This window comes from Oncorhynchus kisutch, linkage group LG6, assembly GCF_002021735.2.
Source record: "Oncorhynchus kisutch isolate 150728-3 linkage group LG6, Okis_V2, whole genome shotgun sequence".
Taxonomy (NCBI): domain Eukaryota; kingdom Metazoa; phylum Chordata; class Actinopteri; order Salmoniformes; family Salmonidae; genus Oncorhynchus; species Oncorhynchus kisutch.
The window spans coordinates 83,345,334-83,373,120 of NC_034179.2; the positions used below are offsets into that span (position 1 = coordinate 83,345,334).

General features: G+C 42.8%; 1 protein-coding gene across 2 annotated transcripts in view; it reads right to left on the bottom strand.

The window, feature by feature from the left end:
- Window positions 1–6,269: 6,269 nt before the first annotated feature.
- The window catches only part of LOC109880757 (transient receptor potential cation channel subfamily M member 4), a 58,566-nt gene continuing 37,048 nt past the window's right edge, over window positions 6,270–27,787 (bottom strand). The window contains exons 17-27 of one of the 2 annotated variants that reach the window (XM_020472954.2): window positions 27,341–27,442; window positions 26,982–27,261; window positions 23,793–23,908; window positions 17,188–17,320; window positions 11,451–11,625; window positions 10,114–10,282; window positions 9,482–9,663; window positions 9,193–9,325; window positions 8,859–8,931; window positions 8,547–8,640; window positions 6,270–8,353 (exon numbers count right to left, since the gene is read on the bottom strand). In XM_020472954.2, coding sequence (XP_020328543.1) covers window positions 8,304–8,353; window positions 8,547–8,640; window positions 8,859–8,931; window positions 9,193–9,325; window positions 9,482–9,663; window positions 10,114–10,282; window positions 11,451–11,625; window positions 17,188–17,320; window positions 23,793–23,908; window positions 26,982–27,261; window positions 27,341–27,442 — 1,507 coding nt within the window. In that variant the 3' untranslated portion in view covers window positions 6,270–8,303. The remainder of the gene's footprint in view (window positions 8,354–8,546; window positions 8,641–8,858; window positions 8,932–9,192; window positions 9,326–9,481; window positions 9,664–10,113; window positions 10,283–11,450; window positions 11,626–17,187; window positions 17,321–23,792; window positions 23,909–26,981; window positions 27,262–27,340; window positions 27,443–27,787) is intronic. The other variant, XM_031827989.1, reaches the window with a different exon arrangement.

A 27,787-nucleotide genomic window follows, 5' to 3' on the forward strand; every position in this document is an offset into this window, starting at 1 on the left:
CAGCCGCCCAGTGGTAATCAGCCTATCCCTTATTCCACCCAGCAGCTTGTCTCCTCTGACCAGAGGTTGAGTCATATTTAATCACTTGTCGCTCCTGTTTATGGCTTTGAAGAGCTGATCGCAAATGTAATCACAACCATAGACTTAATGGGCATCTTTAATCTTAATGAGGCCCAGGGAAATCAATGGCATTTGGTACAGGCATCTAGCTGGGCTAATGAAGCACTCTGCTAATGAAGGAAAGGGGCACCCACTTGACCAACCCCCTAGCATAGAAGGATTGTCACAGTCACTTTGCCTCAGGGACCATTTCTGCTAATGCCAACATTAGGATGGCAATATACAAACCAACTTCGACAAAAATTCACCAATACTGGATGTTTAGGTAGACTAGCTCAGTTTTTACCTGATGCACGTTGAGAGCCCCACAAGCAGCAGTGAAAGGTTCAGGGCCTGATGACCTGGTTAACAGAGCTCTTTGATATTCAATATTAAGATAATGAGACAAATACAAACTATCCAGTCAAACCGTTTAGTTGTTTGGTACTTCTGCCATCTAGTGGCCATCGGTCATAATGTAAGACATACATTATGAGCCTGCTAACTGAAAGCCTCATTACATTTGCAGCCCCATCAATGGGCGAGCATGAGAAATGTAATCAAATCAAATCAAATTTATTTATATAGCCCTTCGTACATCAGCTGATATCTCAAAGTGCTGTACAGAAACCCAGCCTAAAACCCCAAACAGCAAGCAATGCAGGTGGAGAAGAAGGTTTTACTTACATATTGCTGTCCTTTTCACCAATATTCACATTTAGTGTGCATCCCTCATTTCAACCAGTTTGCTGTAATATTCCCTCATGACATCATGGGTCTCAACACAGCTCTTGGTGGAATCCACAACAGATCTGTAAAACTCCTCCAGAGACTTGGTAGAGGCAACAACATCAAGTTCACTCTCATCGCCACCAATAGTGAAGATTACATGCTCAATCTAACCATAAGCTCCAAAACGCTACAACGTAATTAGTGGACGTCATAACCTTGGGAGGGGCCCTTACCAGGTACTGACAGTAGGGCCAGCTGAGCCTGGGACTGGCGTAGGGGAGGGACGTCGCTCCCTTAAGTTCGTAACACTCACAAACTACCCAAAGAAAAAGCAACAAAGAAAGCCTTAGCAATGATGATTTATATGCAATTATATTAATAACAACAATAAAAACGTAATGTTACTTGCAAAACCCAGGTTCTCTGATATTATGAATGAGATATCACACATGGGATTCACCCGAATCTCAGAAGCTCGAAGAACCAATTACACACAACTGTTGGAAACAAACAGGTGAAGTGCCGAATGAGGTGAGCCCCTCCCCTCATTATAAGGAGCCAATTGCCTGCCTCCGATCATTCTCAACCATGCTGAACTTATGTGCCATTCTCCCCTCAGCAGCCTCCTGTGGGGGATGCCCAACAAGCTGCATCGCAAATATCCTGTAAGGAGATACCCTTCAACAGTGCCCAAGAGGTACTGTAGCCATACCCCTGGTGGAGTGAGCCCTCAGGCCCTCCAGAGTCTGTAACCCCTTGCTATTATAGACCAATATAATAATTCCACAATCCAATTGATGAGAGAGAGGTCTCACCCTAGCAGGGAGGTGCCCAGGACACAAAGAGTTGTTGCTCTTGTTCAAAGCTCTTGCTCAAACCGGGTATATGCACAATGCATGTACTGGACACAAACGGTGGAGATGCTCTTCTTCCATAGAAGGGAAGGGCGACGGGTGGAAGCCACAAGCTCCAAGGTGAAACAAATGTAATTGCCTCTGACCTTAAGCATAAATGTGAGGTTGGGCAACAAGGAAACCTTGAAAAAATCCAATTAACTTAATCATGTAACAATTAACTCATTAGGATCTGGGGCACAACGAGAGCGATTTGTTAAAGAGTTACCATCTCCCGAATTAAACTCTCAAAAGGTCTTTACCTATCACATCTATAAACAGTCAACTTATTAATCATAACCTTGTATTATATCATCATTCTGAACAGTCATAACCTCCTTGCATCTGCAAAAACCCCAGCCTTAGTTATGATTCAGTACTATACAAATTGGTATAATTAATTATTTACTAGCTAATTAAATGGGAACACAGGATAAACAAACATACACACTCTGCACCGGTTAATGACTGGAGACCCTAGCAGAATGACAACAACATTGATGCTTGTTAAAGTAGAGATGGAGAGGGAGGGACACTTCACATTGGTACATTCTGAAACTACTCTCACCAACAGTAACCATATAAACTCAGCAAAAAAAAGAAACGTCCCTTTTTCAGGACGCTGTCTTTCAAAGATATTTAGTAAAAATCCAAATAACTTCACAGATCTTGATTGTAAAGGGTTTAAAAGGGTTTCCCATGCTTGTTCAATGAACCATAAACAATTAATGAACATGCACCTGTGGAACAGTCGTTAAGGCTCTAACAACTTACAGACGGTAGGCAATTAAGGTCTGTTGGTAAAATTATGATTTAATGACTGAACAAATCATTTAAAATGGAACTGTAACTAAGTAAAAGTTATACTCTGTTTTATTATATCTGATTAACAATATGAGTTCATAAGAAGGGATTTTGAGACACGGACAAAGAGTAATTAAAGTTAATGAACACCATTTCAACTAGGAAGAAACTAATGGGTTGTGGACTGAAAACAGAAGGTCGTTAGCCTATGGTTGACCCTACAGAAACTTAGCTCTGGGGTTTTTAGATAAGACAGTGAGTGCATTCCTAAGTTTTCTGTTAATTAGAACTTTCAGCTCAGTGGTGATTGATAATGTTGAGGGGTCAAAAGTTACCTGGGAGTGTGTTAGTAAGTTAGAATGAACTTTTCACCTCACTTTGTCCCGGTCGAGAGGAGGGGATTCTGTTAAAGCAATGAAATGACGTCATTATCTGTATATAAACTGTTGTTCGTGGTTAAGTGGCAGCGCGCTCCGAGAATAAATTCTGTTACCTATTATTGAAAGACTGGTCTGCGTCTATTTTATGCAAACAAGAATCTTACAAATTCTCATAAAATAGATTAAGGGTTTTCAATTCATGAAAGCACATTGGCATAATTAAATTACACTAACAGGTCACAGTTATGAAAACTTAGGACACTAAAGAGGCCTTTCTACTGACTCTGAAAAACACCAAAGGAAAGATGCCCTGGGTCCGTGCTCATCTGCGTGAAGATGCCTTAGGCATGCTGCGAGGAGGCATGAGGACTGCAGATGTGGCCAGGGCAATAAATTACCATACTGTGAGACACGTAAGACAGAGCTACAGGAAGACAGGAAGGACAGTTGATCGTCCTCGCAGTGGCAGACCATGTGTAACAACACCTGCACAGGATCAGTACATCCGAACACCTGCGGGACAGGTACAGGATGGCAACAACAACTGCCCAGGTTACACCAGGAACACATAATCCCTCCATCAGTGCTCAGACTGTCCGCAGTAGGCTGAGCGAGGCTGGATTGAGGGCTTGTAGGCCTGTAGTAAGGCAGGTCCTCACCAGACATCACCGGCAACAACGTCGCCTATGAGCACAAACCCACAGTTGCTGGACCAGACAGGACTGGGGAAAAGTGCTCTTCACTGACGAGTCGCGGTTTTGTCTCATCAGGGGTGATGGTCAGATATGCGTTTATCGTTGAAGGAATGAGCGTTACACCAAGGCCTGTACTCTGGAGATGTATCGATTTGGAGGTGGAGGGTCCGTCATGGTCTGGGGCAGTGTGTCACAGCATCATCGGATTTAGCTTGGTGTCATTGCAGGCGATCTCAATGCTGTGCATTACAGGGAAGACATCCTCCTCCCTCATGTGGTATCCTTCCTGCAGGCTCATCCTGACATGACCCTCCAGCATGAAAATGCCACCAGCCATACTGCTAATTCTGTGCGTGATTTCCTGCAAGACAGGAATGTCAGTGTTCTGCCATGGCCAGTGAAGAGCCCGGATCTCAATCCCATTGAGCACATCTGGGACCTGTTGGATCGGAGGGTGAGGGCTAGGGCCATTCCCCCCAGAAATGTCTGGGAACTTGCAGGTGCCTTGGTGGAAGAGTGGTGTAACATCTCACAGCAAGAACTGGCAAATCTGATGCAGTCCATGAGGAGGAGATGCACTGCAGTACTTAATGCAGCTGGTGGCCACACCAGATACTGACTGTTACTTTTAATTTTGACCCCCCTTTGTTCAGGGACACATTATTCCATTTCGGTTAGTCACAGGTCTGTGGAACTTGTTCAGTTTACGTCTCAGTTGTTGAATCTTGTTATGTTCATACAAATAGTTACACATGCTAAGTTTGCTGAAAATAAACGCAGTTGATAGTAAGAGGACGTTTATTTTTTTGCTGAGTTTACTTGGGGTTCGCCGGGGTCTCTCGGTGAACAGGCCAGCCTTAGAAAGGGGATTGGGCCTTTGAGGCATGCTTGTAAGGTTCTGATTGTCCAAAATGGTTCCAACAACCTTCTACGGTTGTCCTTCTTCATAGTTGACCGGTTTCAAGTGACTTGTCATGTAGTCCTGAACACAACTACAGAGTTGACTTTTCTTCCATTCACTCATGAAGAGGCTTCTTTGAAGATAGGCTAGCAAGCCATATCGATGGTTTGAGCAGAGTAACAGGATGGTCCTACTTAAATTCACTTTCTAAGATACTTTACTTAGGACAGTTAATCAGCCGTACCAGTGATAGTCTCCACCTCGTGTTGAGATTCAAAGTTCAAACCACTTTAAACCCACAGCAGCAGCTTCACGCTTTTCTGGTCCCATGTTTTTTTCTTAACCCATCATTTATAGATTTAGCTGGAAAGGGGCAGTTCCGGCAGGCTGGCACAATCCCTGACCTCACTCCGGGGCGGTGACTACTCACTGTGCAAAGTTCATGGAAAACAATTATCTTATAGCTTCTCAAATCACATCCCTGTCTTAACAAAAACACTTTCATAATCTATTATATTGCATGCACAACGCATAGTAAACTTCATATATGTAGTGGGTATACTTTCCAAGTTACAGTATTTCCTTTGTAACATGTTTAGTGACATCGCAAAATAACAAACAAATGACATTAGTGTTCTTTAGATCACCTCTGACCATTCCCCACATTCTACGTTAGAAATATTGTTCCAGTATTCACTTTTGAACATGTTATGGTTTCAGCGTGAAAAAGTCTGCTGAGACAAAGCACATTCCTTTGGTGAATCTTGAGAGCGCAGGCCTGAATCTTCTCCCTTGATTTACAACAGGGCATAAGTTGTTAATCCCCACAAATTCTTTCCTTCCCCTTCTATGGGTGAGAGGGGGTATGATTGAAGTTATTCATTGCAAACCTGATCTGACCTATTTTGGATTCTCGTGGACAGTAATCACACAGAAGTTTAGCTGCATAAAAGCCTGTCATCAAGCATGTTGCATGTTTCCCAGTTGAAATAGTTTGCACATATATTCTGACATAATTGTGTGATGTTTTTGTTCGTTTTAGTGTTCGGCAGTTCAGAGAAATACTGCACCAAACATCTTAGTTCAATGTAAAATGGCAAAAAATGGCAAAATTAATTGATTTATCTTCGATTAATTCGGACTATTATGAGGACGTGTATACTGGCTATTTGTTGCTATTGCGTCTCAAGAGGGACAAACTATAATATTGCTGCTTTCAACATTTTCAAGCAAAGGTCTTAAGAGAATATGCGAGGCACAGACATTCACTTCTCCAAGCAGAGTTCTGCTAGGAGCAAACCAAATGTGTGTTTGCAGCCTCCTTAACACTGCGTCTCCTTCTCCCCACACGGTGTCTGCCCACTCCAGAGCTCTCCCCGAGAGGCATGAGACGAGGGCAGACACTCTCTCCCTCTCCAAGGGAGCTGGGTGCACAGTGGCCAGGTAGAGGTCCAGTTGTAACAGGAATCCCTGGCACTGTGCTGCTGTCCCATCATACTCCCTGGGAAGGGAGAGACGCATCCCACTGGGACTGGTTCCGGACAGGACGGGTAGAGGTAACCCCGGTTGCGCTGGTCGAGGCACTGGAAAGACTTCCTGTCTCTCCCAGCGGTCCATGGTCTGGACAACGCGATCCATCATGGCACCAAGATGAGCACTCCTCGACTCCTCTAACCGGGGTCCCTGCTCCTGCTGACTCCATGGTTGGGTGTGTAATTCTGTCAGGGTGTGTCCGGGAGGCAAAGTCAGGTGCAGGAGAGCAGAGTGTAATAAACAGACGCACTTTAATTTCGGTCCAAAAATTACAGCACATAATAACAATAACGTGCCAAAAACACAGAACATAGGAAAAGTATAGCACCTGACAAAATCAAGAAGTTATATTTCTTGGGGACAGAAAAGGCACCGCATGTTAGGAATGACATGACTCTGCCATGGTTTGTTGGGCAAAGCCTATGGAGAAAGAGCTGTTGTAGGGTTTTAGATCAACGCTGAAAATAAGGTATGTGGTAAACATAGGCTTAGGAAATCTTATACGTTTTGTTCTATGAGATAATCTTCATCAGCAGACCTCTTTTTCAGTAATTATGTCATAAAAAATATCACATAAAGACTTCAAAATCCAAAGTTCATGTTAGCAGACTGATATTATCTCACAGAACAAAACATATAAACTCTCCTAAGCCTGTGTTAACCTCAGACCTTATTTTTTGTGTTTATCCCTAACCCCTTTTCTTTCTCCATTTCCCCAATGGCTGAACGAACCAGAGGTAATCCATTTCTGGATTTTAAACTACAAGCTGGTGGGCTCTATATAGAGGTAATCCATTTCTGGATTTTAAACTACAAGCTGGTGGGCTCTATATAGAGGTAATCCATTTCTGGATTTTAAACTACAAGCTGGTGGGCTCTATATAGAGGTAATCCATTTCTGCATTTTAAACTACAAGCTGGTGGGCTCTATATAGAGGTAATCCATTTCTGCATTTTAAACTACAAGCTGGTGGGCTCTATATAGAGGTAATCCATTTCTGGATTTTAAACTACAAGCTGGTGGGCTCTATATAGAGGTAATCCATTTCTGGATTTTAAACTACAAGCTGGTGGGCTCTATATAGAGGTAAGAAAGACATGGATTTTAAACTACAAGCTGGTGGGCTCTATATAGAGGTAAGAAAGACATGGATTTTAAACTACAAGCTGGTGGGCTCTATATAGAGGTAAGAAAGACATGCATTTTAAACTACAAGCTGGTGGGCTCTATATAGAGGTAAGAAAGACATGCATTTTAAACTACAAGCTGGTGGGCTCTATATAGAGGTAAGAAAGACATGGATTTTGAGACATGTTATATTTTCATACTTTAGCTTTTCATATTAATGGGAAATACCTCTAGAAAACAAGCATATCATTAAGTGTACCGCAAGCTTTCTCTTTTCAAAGCTTTTTAGATTTAATTCGGCTTGTGGCATAGTAATTTAGCTTTTGCTACTCGCGGAAACATTTTTTAGATGACCACCACAGCTAAAATCCTTAAAAGTTGCTGTGAGAAAGCGGCACCGCCCTGTGAACATAGCTCAGTGCTTATTATCGGAAGTATTAGATTATGAAATCTGACTTTTTGGATAATGTTAATGATATGTTAGAGAAAGACACCACTGAACAATTCTGAACATGAAGAATCATATTTGTTTTGGTAAAATATATTTGATAGCATAAGGAAGTGAAATTGCACATTGCGTTCAGCCAATCAGGTTGCAGTAGTCTTTTGTTTACCCCTGGCTGAACACTAGGTGCAACATCAGGAAATAGCATTCCTAGGCATTAGCCACTCCAGCACAACTCTATCACGTAAATAAAAACAATGAAACTGCTATACAGTTGTCGGTTACCGTGTATTAAGGCAGAACTGATTGAATACAGCCCTTGCTGAGAGTCTGAGTGCAAAACCAAAAATCAACATACAAACTATGTATTTTCTTGTGATCGTGTCAGGTTGAATGTGTTTGTACCTGGTCATGTCATTATGGGGGTAGAGACATTTGAATTGCACTTTTACAAATGTCTGTACATATTACATTAATAAGAAGACGCCAATACATTCTAGAACCCACAGGAAAAAGATTTCTAGAACAACATAGGAACAATAAGTGTAACATAGAACAGCAACAATGGTCCACTTACAAAATGGCAGCAGTTCAAATGATCAAAGTTTATAAAAGGACGATAGACGAATGAGCATCAAGTCAGACATTCTTTTACCCTGAGTGACAGTGATTGTGTGTGTGTGTACACGTGTCTAGATTTCATTATTATCCAGACTTGGGTCAGCTAGTTGGAGAGTTAGATCTGAAAGAGAAAACAGAAACTAGAATGAATACATGAAACCAAGTAATAAATTGACTGGGGCTCAATAAAGTTAATTTAAATGTTATATCCCATGACTGGAAAGGTCTCACGGAGGTAGGAGGCACCATTTCGTAGAAATAGAACATATGTGTAACCTATATCATATGTATTACATATCTGTATGCAACCTTACCTCGGAGAGCGGGCGGAGGACGTGTGGGCTTTATCAAGTTACTCTGAGAGAGAGCCTGCACCATCCAGGAGAGGGCACTAGAACAGTACTCCAACTGGGTGAGAGACAGAGAGAGAGAGGGTGAGAGGGGTGACCCTGATGGATGGACTCTATACAGTGCTGAGCAGACAGTTTCAACAGCTGCAGTCCAAATGTTGAGGGAGAAACCAGGGGAGGCGCATTGAGCCCCCGTCATGTACACACACACGTGCGTGCACAGATACACACACTAAGCCCCCCCTGCTGCGGGCAGCAGCCCAGGCTGACACTGACCTCTGCCTCCAGTATTCTTAGCCTGTGGCCGTGGTCCCGGATCTCTGCCATCTGCTTTAGGACACTGTCCACCCTTCAGACACAACCACAACACAGATTAGCGGTCAATTCACATATCACTTCACAATCAATTTAGGAAGTGTATTAATTAGTTTGATTCATGAATTTAAAATGTCATTGACCCGATCCCCAACACAGGAAGACAATCAATCTACACCATTCTATTCATAGGCCAGATAAAGCCGAGCTGTTAACTGAAGCTGTTAAATTAATCTGGCATTTAGTCGATGACATAAATAAGTGGACGAGGGTGAGAGATGGAGCGATGTCTGACTTGACAGAGGTGCGTTTGAGTCTCTCGGAGTCTTTCTCTCGCTCTCGTTTGTTCTGGGCAGACAGTATATTCTCCTTCTGGATGGCCTCCCATGTGTTCAGTCTACTGGCCTGCCTGCCACGGATATCCAGAACTGAAGAAGGGATAGAGGAGGGGGAAAGAAAATGGGGCGAAGAGAAAATGAGAAAAATACTCTTGAAGGACAATGGAAGTGGACTTCTAAAATACTGGAAGTGAATTATCTGATCATTGGTCTCCCTTCCTCTGTCTCCCTCCCCCAGTCTCTAACCAAAGTGTTTGATCTTGACAGAGGGGATCCTGCGGATGTGTCTCTTGATGAAGAGGTGGAGGTGGGAGAGGATGATGAAGGGTGGAGCCAGACAGGGTCTAGAGTGGTACTCTGCGATCAAGTTGTAGCGCTGGAACTTCCAGTGGGTGTCGCTGTGCTCCTGCACTTTGGAGAATGTGTAACTACAGGAAGGAAGGAAGGAAGGAAGGAAGGAAGGCAAGAAATGGTTAACAGGCAGAATATCAGGGAATAGGTGACTCCCGCTCATATAACCAATGATTGATTTTATTATACTTTTTGGTTAATGATGTTTTGGGCCCCAATGACAGAGCTAGAAAAATATATGGCATTTTGACAACACTCAAACATGCAGGGCTAGTATCAAATATGACACTTTAAAAGTCTATCAAGTTGATTAATTTAAATACAACAGTAAGGAACTAGATAAGATAAGATGAATTCAGGAATTCAGCCCATGGATTAAAGAGGCCTATTGAATGAGTGATGATCTCTCAAGGGGACACACAAATAGAGTGAAAACAGGCATATGGGGGGTGCTAGATGGGAAAGAGGGACAGAGAGTGAAAGAGGGACAGAGAGTGAAAGAGGGACAGACCGAGAGGGTCCGTTACCTGAACATGGCAATGAGCAGGTTGACCAACAGGATGTTGGTGACCAGCAGAAAGATGACCAATAAGATGACCACCAGCCAGTTAGCATAGGTACTCGTGCAGGGCTCGGCCCCTGCCTCGATCAGGGTGACGTTATTGGTGCACTCTATCCCCTCCTCCAGTTTATCAGCTAGACAGAGAGGGAGAAGAGGGAGGGAGACGGTGAGAGTTCAAAAGAGATGGGAAGGAGCAGGGGGAGGGGTGTGCAGAATAAATATTTAAAATGGTACGACAAAGAGGGTAGATTGGGCAGAGGTTGGAGGGAATTTAGATGGGATACAGAGATAGAGGAACCGAGAAAGAGAGAGGCAGGTATACACATACACACTGAGTATACAAAACATTAGGAACACCTGCTCTTTCCATGACATAGACTGACTCGTGAATCCAGGTGAAAGATATCCCTTATTGATGTCACCTGCTAAATCCACTTCAATCAGTGAAGATGAAGGGGAGAAGACAGGTTGAATAATGATTTTCAAGCCTTGAGACATGGATTGTATGTGTGCCATTCAGAGGGTGAATGGGCAAGACAAAATATTTAAGTGCCGTTGAACAGGTTATGGTAGTAGGTGCCATGTGCAACGATTTGTGTCAAGAACTGCAATGCTGCTGTGTTTTTCCTTGCTTAACAGTTTCCGGTGTGTCAAGAATGGTCCACCACCTAAAGGACATCCAGCCAACTTGACACAACTGTGGGAAGCATTGGAGCCAACATGGGCCAGCATCCCTGTGGAACACTTTCGACACCTTGTAGAGTACATGCCCTGACAAATTCAGGCTGTTCTGAGGGTAAACTCAATATTCGGAAGGTGTCTACAGGTATACAGGTATATACACAGGTAACTTCCAAAATAAAGGAAACACCAACATAAAGTGTCTTAATAAGGTGTTGGGCCACCACGAGCCAGAACAGCTTCAATGCACCTTGGCACAGATTCTACAAGTGTCTAGAACTCTATTGGAGGGATGCAACACCTTTTAATCCATGAGAAATTCCATCATTTGGTGTTTTATGGACACACACACACACATTAAATCTCCTATCTTCCTTTCAGACCCCTCTTTCAAAGTCACAGATCTCTTCTAGCCATGGTAGCCAAAATAATGGCCAACTGGGCATGTTTGTACATGACCCTAAGTATGATTGTATGGTAATTGTTTAATTAACTTGGGAACCACCTACTTTCAATATACAGTACTTTGTATCCCTCATTTACTCAAGTGTTTCCTTTACTTTGGCAGTTACCTGTACTATGTTACATGCAAACCACATTCGTACACAAACATTAACACACCATCCATTTCATGAATGGGGATATGTCCAAATATGTGCAGGTATGGCCTGTAGAACACTCGGCGGAAGATCCAACCGGGACGAGGATCGTAGGAGTAGAGCAGCGCCTGATTGGCTACGCCGTAGGCCATGAGCCACACCGCCAGGAAGAAGAGGAAGAAGAAGACGTCCTTCATCTGCCAATCAGGAGGGGAACAGAATATTAAGGGGAGAAAATGACATTGTCTGTTTTCTCTAGTGCAGTTTTTAAAACTTGTTTTTGGATATTAGTTGTCGCTGCCAAAACCAGCAGCTGGATCTAGACCATAGACAATGCTTTGAAAAAGTATTCAGGCCCCTTGGATTTACAAAGTGGGATTAAAATAGATTTATTTGTAATTTCTTGTCAACAGTCTACACAAAATACTCAAAATGTTAAAGTGGGAGATTTTCTCTTTTATAAAAGAATAATAGAAATGATATATATATATATATATATATATATATATATATTCCACTTTGACAGATTATTTTGAGTAAATTGTTGACACATTTTTTTGACAATTAAATCAATGTTAATAAAATGTGAAGAAATCCAAGGGGTCTGAATATTTTTGCTAGACAGGTTGGGGACTCTACTTCCCAAAATACAGTTTTAGCATGGCAGCGCCAATATGGACTTTCACCATTTTTAAGTAGTCAAATGGGTGGAACAATTGGTTAAGAAAGGATTACATGATTCCATCCGGGTATTAGGAGGGATCAGACAATGAATTATGCTTGTGAGCAAAGATTCCAAAATTGCAAGTGGAATTAAATCGCAAACCTTGGCTATATACCTGTTCAAACAACAAACTCAGGGTGGTTTGTGTGCACCTTTTCAGTTTGTTTGTGAACTCATAGAAGTTGTAAAAGGAAATTGACTACTTCAAAATGGAGATGGCCTCGATGGCGCTGCCTATGCTATTAGACTCAATGACACACACACACACACACACACACACATACATATACATACACAGTGCCTTCGGAAAGTATTCAAATCCATTGACTTTTTCCACATTTTGTTACATTACAGCCTTATTCTAAATTTGATTAAATGAGAAGAAAAAAACTACACTCAATACCCCATAATGGAAAAGTGAAAACAGGTTCTTAGAAATCTTTGCAAATGTATTAACAATTTTCTATTTACATAGCTATTCAGACCCTTTGCTATGAGACTCGAAATTGAGCTCAGGTGCATCTGGTTTCCATTGTTCATCCTTGAGATGTTTCTACAACTTGATCGGAGCCCACCTGGGGTAAATTCAATTGATTGGACAGGATTTGGAAAGGCACACACACCTGTCTATATAAAAGGTCCCACAGTTGACAGTGCATGTCAGAGCAAAAACACTCAGAGTGTGGTGTCAGGAAAACAACCTCTCACTCAACGTCAACAAAACAAAGGTGATGATCGTGGACTTCAGGAAACAGCAGAGGGAGCACTCCCCTATCCACATTGAAGGGTCAGCAGTGGAGAAGGTGGAAAACTTTGAAGTTCCTGGGCATACACATCATAGACAAACTGAAATGGTCCACCCACACAGACAGTGTGGTGAAGAAGACGCAACAGCGCCTCTCCAACCTTAGGGGGCTGAAGAAATTTGGCTCGTCTCCCAAAACCTTGACAAACTTTTACAGATGCAATTGAGAGCATCCTGTCGGGCTGTATCACAGCCTGGTACTGCAACTGCACCGCTCTCAACCACAAGGCTCTCCAGAGGGTGGTGCGGTCTGCACAACACATCACCGGGTGCAAACTTCGAGGTAAGCAACACTGAGGCATGCATGAGAGCATCAGCTGTTCCGGACAACTGTGTGATCACGCTCTCCGTAGCCGATGTGAGTAAGACCTTTAAACAGGTCAAAATACACAAGGCTGCGGGGCCAGATGGATTACCAGGACGTGTACTCCGGGCATGTGCTGACCAACTGGAAGGTGTCTTCACTGACATTTTCAAAATGTCCCTGATTGAGTCTGTAATATCAACATGCTTCAAGCAGACCACCATAGTCCCTGTGCCCAAGAACACAAAGGCAACCTGCCAAAATAACTACAGACCCGTAGCGCTCACGTCCATAGCTATGAAAGGCTGGTAATGGCTCACATCAACACCATTATCCCAGAAACCCTAGACCCACTCCAATTTGCATACCGCCCAAACAGATCCACAGATGATGCAATCTCTATTGCACTCTATACTGCCCTTTCCCACCTGGACATCCCACCTGCATCCCATCATTGACTACAGCTCAGCGTTCAACACCATAGTACCCTCAAAGCTCATCACAAAGCTAAGGATCCTGGGACTAAACACCTCCCACTGCAACTGGATCCTGGACTTCCTGACAGGTCGTCCGGCAGGTGGTGAGGGTAGGTAGCAAACATCTGCCACGCTGATCCTCAACACTGGAGCTCCCCAGGGGTGCGTGCTCAGTCCCCTCCTGTACTCCCTGTTCACCCACAACTGCATGGCCAGGCACGACTCCAACACCATCATTAAGTTTGCTGACGACACAACAGTGGTAGGCCTGATCACTGACAATGACGAGACAGCCTATAGGGAGGAGGTTAGAGACCTGGCTGGGTGGTGCCAGAATAACAACCTATCCCTCAACGTAACAAAGACTAAGGAGATGATTGTGGAGTACAGGAAAAGGAGGACCGAGTACGTCCCCATTCTCATCGACGGGGCTGTAGTGGAGCAGGTTGAGAGCTTCAAGTTCCTTGGTGTCCAGATCAACAACAAACTAGATTGGTCCAAACACACCAAGATAGTTGTGAAGAGGGCATGACAAAGCCTATTCCCCCCTCAGGAAACTAAAAAGATTTGGCATGGGTCCTGAGATCCTCAAAAGGTTCTACAGCTGCAACATCGAGAGCATCCTGTTGCTGGTTGCATCACTGCCTGGTATGGCAATTGCTCGGCCTCTGACCGCAAGGCACTTCAGAGGGTAGTGTGTACGGCCCAGTACATCACTGTGACAAAGCTGCCTGCCATCCAGGACCTCTACACCAGGCGGTGTCAGAGGAAGGCCCTAAAAATGGTCAAAGACCCCAGCCACAGACTTATCTCTACTACAGCATGGCAAGCGGTACCGGAGTGCCAAGTCTAGGACAAAAAAGGCTTCTCAACAGTTTTTACCACCAAGCCATAAGACTCGTGAACAGGTAACGAAATGGTTACCCGGACTATTTGCATTGTGTGTGCCCCCCTCCAACCCCTCTTTTACACTGCTGCTACTCTCTGTTTATCTTATTTGCATAGTCATTTTAACTATACATTCATGTACATACTACCTAATTGGCCCGTCCAACCAGTGCTCCCGCACATTGGCTAACCGGGCTATCTGCATTGTGTCCCACCACCCGCCAACCCCTCTTTTTACACTTCTGCTACTCTCTGTTCAGAATATGCATAGTCACTTTAACGATACCTACATGTACATACTACCTCAATAAGCCTGACTAACTGGTGTCTGTATAGAGCCTTGCTACTCTTTTTTCAAATGTATTTTTACTGTTGTTTTATTTCTTTACTTACCTACACACACACACACACACACACACACACACTTTTGTTTCGCACACACACACATACTTTTTTTTTTAGAGCCTGTATGTAAGCATTTCACTGTAAGGTCTACCTGTTGTATTCGGCGCACGTGACAAATAAACTGATTTGAAACTACCTGCTCTCCATGACACCTACAGCACAGGAAGGCCAAAAAGATTGTCAAGGACAACAACCACCCGGGCCACTGCCTGTTCAACCCGCTACCATTCAGAAGGCGAGGTCAGTACAGGTGCCTCAAAGCTGGGACTGAGAGATTGAGAAACAGCTTCTATCTCAAGGCCATCAGACTGCTAAACAGCAATCACTAACTCAGAGAGGCTGCTGCCCACATTGAGACCTAATCACTGGACACTTAAATAAATGGATCACTGGTCACTTAGAACAATGCCACTATAATAATGTCTACATATCTTACATTACTCATATCACATGTATATACTGTATTGAGACCCAATCACTGAACACTTTAATAAATGGATCCCTAGTCACTTTAAACAATGCCACATTAAATAATGCACTTTAATAATGTTTCCATATCTTACAGTATATACATGTGATATGAGTAATGTATTTTATACCAACTAATGCACCTTGCCTATGCCGCTCGGCCATCACTCATCCATATATTTATATGTACATATTCTCATTCGCCCTTTTAGATGTGTGTATTAGGTCGTTTTTGGGAATTGTTCGATTTGTTAGATATTACTGCACTGTTGGAACTAGAAGCACAAGCATTTCGCTACACTCACATTCACATCTGCAAACCATGTGTATGTGACCAATAAAATTTGATTTGATTTTATAGTAGAGTGGCCAGACGGAAGCCACTCCTAAGTAAAAGAGCACAAGACAGCCCGCTTGGAGTTTGCCAAAAGCCACCTAAAGACTCTCAGACCATGAGAAACAAGATTCTCTGGTCTGATGAAACCCAGATTGAACTATTTGGCCTGAATGACAAGTGTCACGTCTGGAGGAAACCTGGCACCATCCCTACGGTAAAATATGGTGGTGGCAGCATCATGCTGTGGAGATGTTTTCAGCAGCAAGGACTGGGAGACTAGTCAGGATCGAGGCAAAGATGAACGGAGCAAAGTACACAGATCCTTGATGAAAACCTGCTCCAGAGCTCTCAGGACCTCAGACTGGGGCAAAGGTTCACCTTCCAACAGGACAACGACCCTAAGCACACAGCCAAGACAACGCAGGAGTGGCTTCGGGACAAGTCTCAATGTGCTTGAGTGGCCCAGGCCCAGCCTGGACTTAAACCTGATCAAACATCTCTAGAGAGACCTGAAAATAGCTGTGAAGAAATGCTCCCAATCCAACGTGACAGAGCTCGAGAGGTTCTGCAGAGAAGAATGGGAGGAACTCCCCAAATACAGTTGTGCCAAGCTTGTAGCGTCATACCCAAGAAGACTCGAGGCTGTAATTGCTGCCAAAGCTGCTTCAACAAAGTACTGAGTAAAGGGTCAGAATAGTTATGTAAATATAATATTTCAGTTTTTTCACTTTAAAAAAAATTTCTAATAACCTGTTTTTGCTTTGTCATTATGGGGTATTGTGTGTAGATTGATGAGGGAAAAATTTATTCAATCCATTTTACAATAAGGCTTAACTTAACGAAATGTGGAAAAAGTCAAGTTGTCTGAATACTTTTCGAAGGCACTGTATACACACACATACATATTTACAATACCAGTCAAAAGTTTGGACACACCTACTCATTCCAAGATTTTTATAATTTTAACATTGTAGAATAATAGTAAAGACATCAAAACTATGAAATAACACATATGGAATAATGTAGTAACCAAAAAAGTGTTACACAAATCAAAATACATATTTTATATGAGATTCTTCATCTACACCCCATCTCATTTTCTTTCTCTCAAATTGTAGCAAACTTGCAAAATTTTCTTTATGCCCATGGCAAAATGTGTAAAATTGCAGGAAATGAACTCTAAAACTAAATTTCGCTAGGGCTCCCAAAAAGCTTTAAGGCTAGGACTTTGACTACATGTTTGTGGGTACGCAGAGCCCCTCATTACCATTTTTTTCATGAAAGTTGTCAATCCCTGATCTAGATGCACTGCAGTAAAAAGGGTTTTATCCCTCTTTTTAGAAAGCCCTCACCATTTTTTCAACGATGATGATCTTGGGTCCCAGCTGTTTGTGGATGGCGAATATGTGGATGAGACGGAGGGTAAACACCATGTAGTCCACAGCCATCACAGCCCGGCCAAATTCATAGGACCATGGGAACATTCTAGAACACACAAAAAACACATGGTTATAGTCAGTTCTGAATGAAAGTATTGAAAATACTTATTTTTCGGATGTTGAAAATATGTGTTTTCCAGCAGGAATCAGGAGGATAGAATGATGGTCCGATTTGCCAAATTGAGGGCGCGGGAGAGCTTGTGTGCGGAGTAAAGGTAGTCTAGAATCTTTTCCCCTCTGGTTGCACATTTAACAAACTGATAGAAATGAGGTCAAGCTGATTAAAGTCCCCGGCCACTAGGAGCGCCGCCTCTGGATGAGCGTTTTCCTGTTTGCTTATGGTGGTATACAGCTCAATGAGCGGGGTTTTAGTGCCAGCATCGGTCTGTGGTGGTATGTAGACAGCAGGCTGGTAGGGCTAACGTTAGCAGGCTAGCAACCTTGCAAGCTGATTTGGACCAATACATTCCTAAAGTATTTGCTTGTAAGTTGTCTGAAAATGTCATTGAAACTAGTAGTCGTGTGTAAACGATTTGGTTTAATTTGAAGTTACACATTAAGTTATTTGTTGGAATTGACATTACTGGGAATAGCATGGCTTGCCGGGTCCTTCATATAAATGTCACACTCCACAAAAACATTTTCCAATATTGACTTTGGCACTCTGATCGGTTTTATATAATAACTTGAAAAACAGAAAAGCGACATGTAACTTCACATTGGGACTTTTGATGCGAATACTAATGCAAATCCATATGTTACATGTGGTTACGTTTAAGCTACCTACCCTTTAAGTTGGAAGGTAAAACCGAATCGTATATATGGATGTGGCTGTAAATACTCATCATTCTCCATCAGCCATTGTTTTTCAATAGGACACCGTGGAATTATAGTGTAGTGTAGAATGCACTGCTGAAATAACTGGGTTGTATATAACAATATATTCCACTATCTGATGAGCTGGTGAATTTCAAGCAGAGAGACAGGCAATACTGAATCAGTTGACAAGTCACGTAGAAAAGGTGATCTTGTACAATGTTTCATGAGGCAGAAAAGGCATACAACATCGTTCTACGTTTTTACAGCAGCCAACTGCGTTACAATACCCCTATTTCTGATCATTTGTCCTACGTATGTTTTTATTATATTTTATTTTACCTTTATTTAACTAGGCAAGTCCGTTAAGAACAAATTCTTATTTTCAATGACGGCCTAGGAACAGTGGGTTAACTGCCTATGTACTGTATAAGAATAATGAAACTAAGAGTGACATATTTCTCAACATGATCAAAACCTGCCATTGGGTACAAATTATTGTATAAAAAAACTCATATATTGTATGGAAAATGATATTTACCATGTACACATTTTTTTTCTTCAGTACTTCAAAAATAAGCGTTTTGAAATGTTTATCTTGTATTTTTTGCTATTGGATTAAATGGTAGTTAAAAGGACTAAATGGTGAGCCTATAAACTGGTGACAATTTTTTAGTTTTCATGGTATTTCACAGAAAAAACTTTGATTTTGAATGAATGACTCAGGTGTGAAAGATGTATGAAACCCCCATTTTAACCCAAGATGACATAGCAGTTCAGACGTCTTTTGTCCTCGTCTTGTCGTGTCCCGTATATATATATATTTACAACTTTTTTCACGTACATGTTTTTAATTTTCCATCAACTCATCTTCAAAACACTCTCCTGCAACCCGCCTCACCAATTTATATTAATAAAAAAGTATTATTTACCTCAAATCTGTAATCCTCCAAGAAGCTAGCCAGAAACTAGCCAGAAGCTAGCCAGGAGCTAGTCCAGAAGCTAATCCAGAAGCTAGTTAGCTTCTTTACTGGCAAATCGTTAGTATTCAGCTAACCACGGTTTGTGGTCATCAGCTATCCTTTAGCTCGAAAATCTATCGCCAGTTTTGTACGGCGCAGCGCGGCTCGGAACGGAACATACCGGACCAATTTTTCTCTCCATGTCCCTGGATTTCAACCGCTCTCTGGACATTCATACCTGGATCTCACAGCTATCTAGCTGCTATCCGTGTGACTATCGGCTTTCGTCGATTCCGGAGCAAACATCAATTATTCCGGAGCTGGCCAGCTCCGTCAATCACTCCTGAGTTCCATCAATCACTCCTGGGCTTCAGTCACCTATCCGGACCCGTTTTACTGCCTACACGGAGACCCACCGGGCCTTCACAACTGGACTGCCGACGTTATCTACCCAAAGGAGTTATCCGGCTGGCTCCTCCGTCGCGACGTTACCTGAACGCCCATCTGCGGCCTGCTATCCCTTAGCGGTCCTATCGGCTGCTATCTGAATAGACAATCGGACTATTTATTTATTTATTTTTATTATTATTATGTTTTCTTCTTGGGCCTCTAAAACTATATCTATTGTTTTTATTTTTGTTGTTGTTGTGTGATTTGGATTAATCCCCTCTACCACACGGAACCCCACTAATCTACTGACGGAACGCAAGAGGTGGCTAATAACAGACCTCCATCCTATGCTAGCTTGCTACCGATGGCCTGGCTAGCTGTCTAAATCGCCGTGACCCCCAACCAACCTCTCCACTCACCAGACCCTTTTGATCACTCGACTAAGCATGCCTCTCCTTAATGTCAATATGCCTTGTCAATTGCTGTTCTGGTTAGTGTTTATTGGCTTATTTTCACTGTAGATCCTCTAGTCCTGCTCACTATACCTTATCCAACCTATTAGTTCCACCACCCACACATGCAATGACATCTCCTGGTTTCAATGATGTTTCTAGAGACAATATCTCTCTCTTCATCACTCAATACCTAGATTTACCTCCACTGTATTCACATCCTACCATACCTTTGTCTGTACATTATACCGTGATGCTATTTTATCGCCCCCAGAAACCTCCTTTTACTCTCTGTTCTAGACGTTCTAGACGACCAATTCTTATTGCTTTTAGCCGCACCCTTATTCTACTCCTCCTATGTTCCTCTGGCGATGTAGAGGTGAATCCAGGCCCTGCAGTGCCTAGCTCCACTCCTATTCCCCAGGCGCTCTCTTTTGACGACTTCTGTAACCGTAATAGCCTGGGTTTCATGCATGTTAACATTAGAAGCCTCCTCCCTAAGTTTGTTCTATTCACTGCTTTAGCACACTCTGCCAACCCGGATGTTCTAGCTGTGTCTGAATCCTGGCTTAGGAAGACCACCAAAAATTCAGAAATTTTAATTCCAAACTACAACATTTTCAGACAAGATAGAACTGCCAAAGGGGGCGGTGTTGCAATCGACTGCAAAGATAGCCTGCAGAGTTCTGTCCTACTATCCAGGCCTGTACCCAAACAATTTGAACTTCTGCTTTTAAAAATCCACCTCTCTAAAAACAAGTCTCTCACCGTTGCCGCCTGCTATAGACCACCCTCTGCCCCCAGCTGTGCTCTGGACACCATATGTGAACTGATTGCCCCCCATCTATCTTCAGAGCTCGTGCTGCTAGGCGACCTAAACTGGAACATGCTTAACACCCCAGCCATCCTACAATCTAAACTTGATGCCCTCAATCTCACACAAATTATCAATGAACCTACCAGGTACCTCCCCAAAGCCTTAAACACTGGCACCCTCATAGATATCATCCTAACCAACTTGCCCTCTAAATACACCTCTGCTGTCTTCAACTAAGATTTCAGCGATCCTGCCTCATTGCCTGCATCCGTAATGGGTCAGCGGTCAAACGACCTCCACTCATCACTGTAAAACGCTCCCTGAAACACTTCAGCGAGCAGGCCTTTCTAATCGACCTGGCCGGGGTATCCTGGAAGGATATTGATCTCATCCCGTCAGTAGAGGATGCCTGGATATTTTTTTAAACTGCCTTCCTAACCATCTTAAATAAACATGCCCCATTCAAGAAATTTAGAACCAGGAACAGATATAGCCCTTGGTTCTCCCCAGACCTGATTGCCCTTAACCAACACAAAAACATGATATGGCGTTCTGCATTAGCATCGAACAGCCCCCGTGATATGCAGCTGTTCAGGGAAGCTAGAAACCATTATACACAGGCAGTTAGAAAAGCCAAGGCTAGCTTTTTCAAGCAGAAATTTGCTTCCTGTAACACTAACTCAAAAAAGTTCTGGGACACTGTAAAGTCCATGGAGAATAAGAACACCTCCTCCCAGCTGCCCACTGCACTGAAGATAGGAAACACTGTCACCACTGATAAATCCACCATAATTGAGAATTTCAATAAGCATTTTTCTACGGCTGGCCATGCTTTCCACCTGGCTACTCCTACCCTGGTCAACAGCACTGCACCCCCGACAGCAACTCGCCCAAGCCTTCCCCATTTCTCCTTCTCCCAAATCCGTTCAGCTGATGTTCTGAAAGAGCTGCAAAATCTGGACCCCTACAAATCAACCGGGCTAGACAATCTGGACCCTTTCTTTCTAAAATGATCAGCCGAAATTGTTGCCACCCCTATTACTAGCCTGTTCAACCTCTTTCGTGTCGTCTGAGATTCCCAAAGATTGGAAAGCAGCTGCGGTCATCCCCCTCTTCAAAGGGGGACACACTCTTGACCCAAACTGCTACAGACCTATATCTATCCTACCATGCCTTTCTAAGGTCTTCGAAAGCCAAGTCAACAAACAGATTACCGACCATTTCGAATCTCACCATACCTTCTCTGCTATGCAATCTGGTTTCAGAGCTGGTCATGGGTGCACCTCAGCCACGCTCAAGATCCTAAACGATATCTTAACCGCCATCGATAAGAAACATTACTGTGCAGCCGTATTCATTGATCTGGCCAAGGCTTTCGACTCTGTCAATCACCACATCCTCATCGGCAGACTCGACAGCCTTGGTTTCTCAAATGATTGCCTCGCCTGGTTCACCAACTACTTCTCTGATAGAGTTCAGTGTGTCAAATCGGAGGGTCTGCTGTCCGGACCTCTGGCAGTCTCTATGGGGGTGCCACAGGGTTCAATTCTTGGATCGACTCTCTTCTCTGTATATATCAATGAGGTCGCTCTTGCTGCTGGTGAGTCTCTGATCCACCTCTACGCAGACGACACCATTCTGTATACTTCTGGCCCTTCTTTGGACACTGTGTTAACAACCCTCCAGGCAAGCTTCAATGCCATACAACTCTCCTTCCGTGGCCTCCAATTGCTCTTAAATACAAGTAAAACTAAATGCATGCTCTTCAACCGATCGCTACCTGCACCTACCCGCCTGTCCAACATCACTACTCTGGACAGCTCTGACTTAGAATACGTGGACAACTACAAATACTTAGGTGTCTGGTTAGACTGTAAACTCTCCTTCCAGACCCATATCAAACATCTCCAATCCAAAGTTAAATCTAGAATTGGCTTCCTATTTCACAACAAAGCATCCTTCACTCATGCTGCCAAACATACCCTTGTAAAACTGACCATTCTACCAATCCTCGACTTTGGCGATGTCATTTACAAAATAGCCTCCAATACCCTACTCAACAAATTGGATGCAGTCGATCACAGTGCAATCCGTTTTGTCACCAAAGCCCCATATACTACCCACCATTGCAACCTGTACGCTCTCGTTGGCTGGCCCTCGCTTCATACTCGTCGCCAAACCCACTGGCTCCATGTCATCTACAAGACCCTGCTAGGTAAAGTCCCCCCTTATCTCAGCTCGCTGGTCACCATAGCATCTCCCACCTGTAGCACACGCTCCAGCAGGTATATCTCTCTAGTCACCCCCAAAACCAATTCTTTCTTTGGCCGCCTCTCCTTACAGTTCTCTGCTGCCAATGACTGGAACGAACTACAAAAATCTCTGAAACTGGAAACACTTATCTCCCTCACTAGCTTTAAGCACCAACTGTCAGAGCAGCTCACAGATTACTTCACCTGTACATAGCCCACCTATAATTTAGCCCAAACAACTACCTCTTTCCCAACTGTATTTAATTTTTATTTATTTATTTATTTTGCTGCTTTGCACCCCATTATTTTTTATTTCTACTTTGCACATTCTTCCATTGCAAAACTACCATTCCAGTATTTTACTTGCTATATTGTATTTACTTTGCCACCATGGCCTTTTTTGCCTTTACCTCCCTTCTCACCTAATTTGCTCACATCGTATATAGACTTGTTTATACTGTATTATTGACTGTATGTTTGTTTTACTCCATGTGTAACTCTGTCGTTGTATCTGTCGAACTGCTTTGCTTTATCTTGGCCAGGTCGCAATTGTAAATGAGAACTTGTTCTCAACTTGCCTACCTGGTTAAATAAAGGTGAAATAAAAAAATAAAAAAATGAATGCTCAATCAAAGGTTCTGAACATAAGACAGGGAGAATTACAAGTGTTATCAGCTTAGAGTTTTGTACGTACCAGAGTTTTGAAAAATATACCACTTACATCTGGAAAACGTGCCAAAGTGATAGAAAAAAATACGAATATTAGAAATTTTAAAAAGCTGTTTACGTCGACAGACACAAACACGTGCACATATGTAAAAACACACACCTGCAGCACATGCCCAGTGCAAAGAGTGAGATAGCTGTGATGTCACACTTATTCCACATGTCCTGGATGTAGAGCTTCATCCTCTGATATAAAGTAGTGCTGCCCCTGAAGAATGTCTGATAGAGAGAAGGACAGAAAGGGAGGGAGAGAGCAATAACAATTATTTTTATTGTCATCTCCAAAATTAATGGCAGCCTTGATAAAGATGACCAAAAAATACATATTGAGCTATATATACACAGAGTGCTAAGAAAAGGTATTTGCCTCCTTTAAAATTTTCTTCACTTTTGCATATTTTGGATGTTGAACATTCAACCAAAAGCTAATATTAGATAAAGGGAACCTGAGTGAACAAATAAACAATTACATACTTATAAAATGTGTTTCATAAACAAAGTTAGCAAACACCCAATGCCCCTGTATGTAAAAGTAATTGCCCCCTTACACTCAATAACTGGTTGTGCCACATTTAGCTGCAATAACTCCAACCAAACGCTTTCTGTAGTTGTTGATCGATCGCTCATGTCGAAGAAAAAGAGGAAGGAATTTTGGCCCACTCTTCCATGCAGAACTGCTTCAACTTGGTTGGTTATTACCACATTGTCGGAACTAGAAGCACAAGCATTTCGCTACACTCGCATTAACATGTGTATGTGACAAATACATTTGATTTGAACTCAGCGACATTTGTGGGTTTTCAAGCATGAACTGCTCTCTTCAAGTCCTGACACAATTGGGATTAGGTCTGGCCATTCCACAGTAATAACCTCATACCAACGGTCAAGCATGGTGGTGGAAGTGTGATGGTTTGGGAATGCTTTGCTGCCCCAGGACCTGGACAACTTGCCTCAATAGAAGGAACCATGAATTACACTCAGTATCAGAGAATTCTATAGGAGAATGTCAGGTCATCCGTTTGTGAGCTGAAGTGCAGCTGGGTCATGCAGGAAGACAATGATCCAAAACACGCAATCAAGTCTACATGAAAATGGTTAAAAAGAAACACATTTGAAGTTTTGGAATGGCTTAGTCAAAGTCCAGACCTTATCCCAATTGAGATGTTTTGTCAGGACTAGAAACAAGCAGTTCTTGCTTGAAAAAAACACAAATGTCGCTGCGCTAAAGAAATTCTACATGCAAGAATGGGCCAAAATTCCTCCACAGCAGTGATCAACAACCACAGGAAGCATTTGGTTGCAGCCATTAAAGGTGGCACAACCAATTATTGAGAGTAAGGGGGCAATTACTTTTTCACGTAGGGGAATTGGGTGTTGCATAACTTTGTTAATTAAATAAATAAAATATGATTCAAGTTTTGTTGTTATTTGTAAACTCAGGTTCACTTTATCTAATTTTAGCTTTTGGTTGATAACATTCATTATGAAAAATACAGAAAATATGAAAGGGGGCAAATACTTTTTCACGGCACTGTAGAGTGAGAGCAAGAGGAAGAGCGATTCAAGTTCCTCGGTGTCTACATCACTGAGGACTTAACATGGTCTTCTCAACCCAGCAGGAGGCTGAAACGATTTGGCATGGCCCCTCAGATCCTTTTATAGCTGCACCATCGAGAGCATCCTGACTGGTTGTATCACTTGCATGGCAACTGCACCAACCTCGACCAGAAGGCCCTACAGAGGGTGGTGCGGACGGCCCAGTGCATCACTGGGGGATGTACATGCCAGGCAGGTTTCTGAGAAAGGCCCCAAAAAATTGCTGAAGATACGTACACACACTCACCACCACACACACACACTCAGCCTCGACTTATTGTACCCCTTTTGGTCTACCAGCTTCAAACAGCTGTAAAAACTAGATTTTGTCTTATTGAAAATATATTTCACAGCGATATAGATGGTACAATGATTTCCACTAGATAACCCAGCCACAAAGTCGGACCAGCTTTCCCAGTTTGACAACAGATGCCACTCTGGTGGGAGATATGAATAGGCAAATATCACAGCCGATCACAACACTTGCGGATAAGTAATACTGTGAAACACCATCATTCCGCTATTAGCAGCACATACAGTATATTATGGACATTTTCTGAAATTACAATGCAAAAATTAGACAACAAAAAAATCCCGTATTGCACCTTTAACAAGTAATACAACAAAATCTCAAAAATAACCTGTCAAAATGATTGGCTAGGGTCCCTGTTTTCAATACTTTGTGCACCCCCCGTTGCAAGGATAACAGCACTTAGCCTTTTTCCATAATGTTTTATGAGATTGGAGAACACATTGAGAGGGATCCATCTTCCATACAGAATCTTTCCAGAACTTTGATATCCTTTGGTCTTTGCATAACGACTGCCCTCTTCAATTCAAACCACAGGTTTGTCCAGAGACCGATGTCAGCTGCAAAACGTTGATTTTGTGGCAAATTAACCATTTCTTTGTGGAATTTTGATATATGCATTGTCTTGATGGAAGATCCCCTTACGGTCAAGTTTCAGCCTCCTGGCAGAGGCAACCAGGTTTTTAGCTACAATATCCTGGTACTTGGCAGACTTTTTATGATGCCGTTGAACTTAAGGGAACCAGGACCAGTAGAAGCAAAACAGCCCCATAACATAAAAGATCCACCGCCATACTTTACAGTAGGTTCTGCATATGCATCCTTCTTTCAAATCAAATGTTATTCTTCACATGCTTCATAAACAACAGGTGTAGACTAACAGTGAAACGCTTACTTATGGGTCCTTTTCCAACAATGCAGAGTTAAAGATCAAGAAAAAAAGAAGAATTAAATACTGACACGAGGAATCAATCCACAGTGAATAACAAATAACAATAATGAGTAAAAATAACAATAACAAAAATATCATGATACAGTACAGGGAGTGCTGAGTTGATGTGCAGGGGTACGAGGTAACTGAGATAGATATGTACATATCGGTAGGGGTGAAGTGACTAGGCAAAGGACAGATAATAGACAGTAGCAGCAGCGTACGTATGTGAAACAGTAGCAGCAGCGTATGTAAAATAATATAATTGTAAAAAACTTTTGAGCATACAATAGAGTTCGATATTTATCAATGGTGCCAATCATTTTTGAACTGACTATATATATATATATGTATATGTTTTGTGTGTGTGTGTGTGTGTGTGTGTGTGTGTGTGTGTGTGTGTGTGTGTGTGTGTGTGTGTGTGTGTGTGTGTGTTTACATGCGATGCGTCCTACCTGTCGAAACTCCTCACAGACCAGGGTGAAGACCCAGAAGTAGAGAACAAACTCTAAGGTGGACGGGCCGTGAGGGGGCGGGGGCTTGAAGTCCAACAATAGGACGTAAGCAAACAGGCTGAGGAACAGGAAGTACATCAGCACGTTGCCTAGAAACGCCGTGACGGGCGCAAACCAGAACTCTCTCCAGCGTAGCAGTACGAACGGCCTCTTAGGATTGGAGGAGGGGGCACCTTTCAGATTGACCCTTACAGCCGCATAATCCTCAGCATCCTCATCCCTGAGAGGACAAGAATTAGAATAATTACTTTTTGTGTGTGCATTCATGCGTGCGAGCGTGCATGCGTGTGTGCGTTTACATCATGTCGGTGAGGGAGAACATGGTGGCATCGACTCCGTCCAGACTGTCTGTGTCTTGACCATGCGGCACCTGCTCAGTCTTCCCCTCTTCCTCAGGTTCCCTGAGAACGAGAGAGAGGTAGAGATAGGGAGAGCTGATAAACCGACAGACAGACATTGTGCAGAGGAAACTTTCCTTCACCACCAGCTTCATTTCTCAAATTCACACCCTATGAGGAAAATAAGGAATGCTTTACATATTGGAAACTTTATTCCCCTTCACCACCAACCACATGAAAAATTACTATAGTTTACTATAGTGTAAATACTTTAGTATTACTATAGTTATTGTCATTGCAGACTGTATCCTGCAGGGCTTTCAAACTGGGGTCCGTGGACGTACTGCAGGGGTCCGGGGAAATAAAAAAATGCCCATATGAAGAAAGTTAGACGTAGTTTCACCAGCC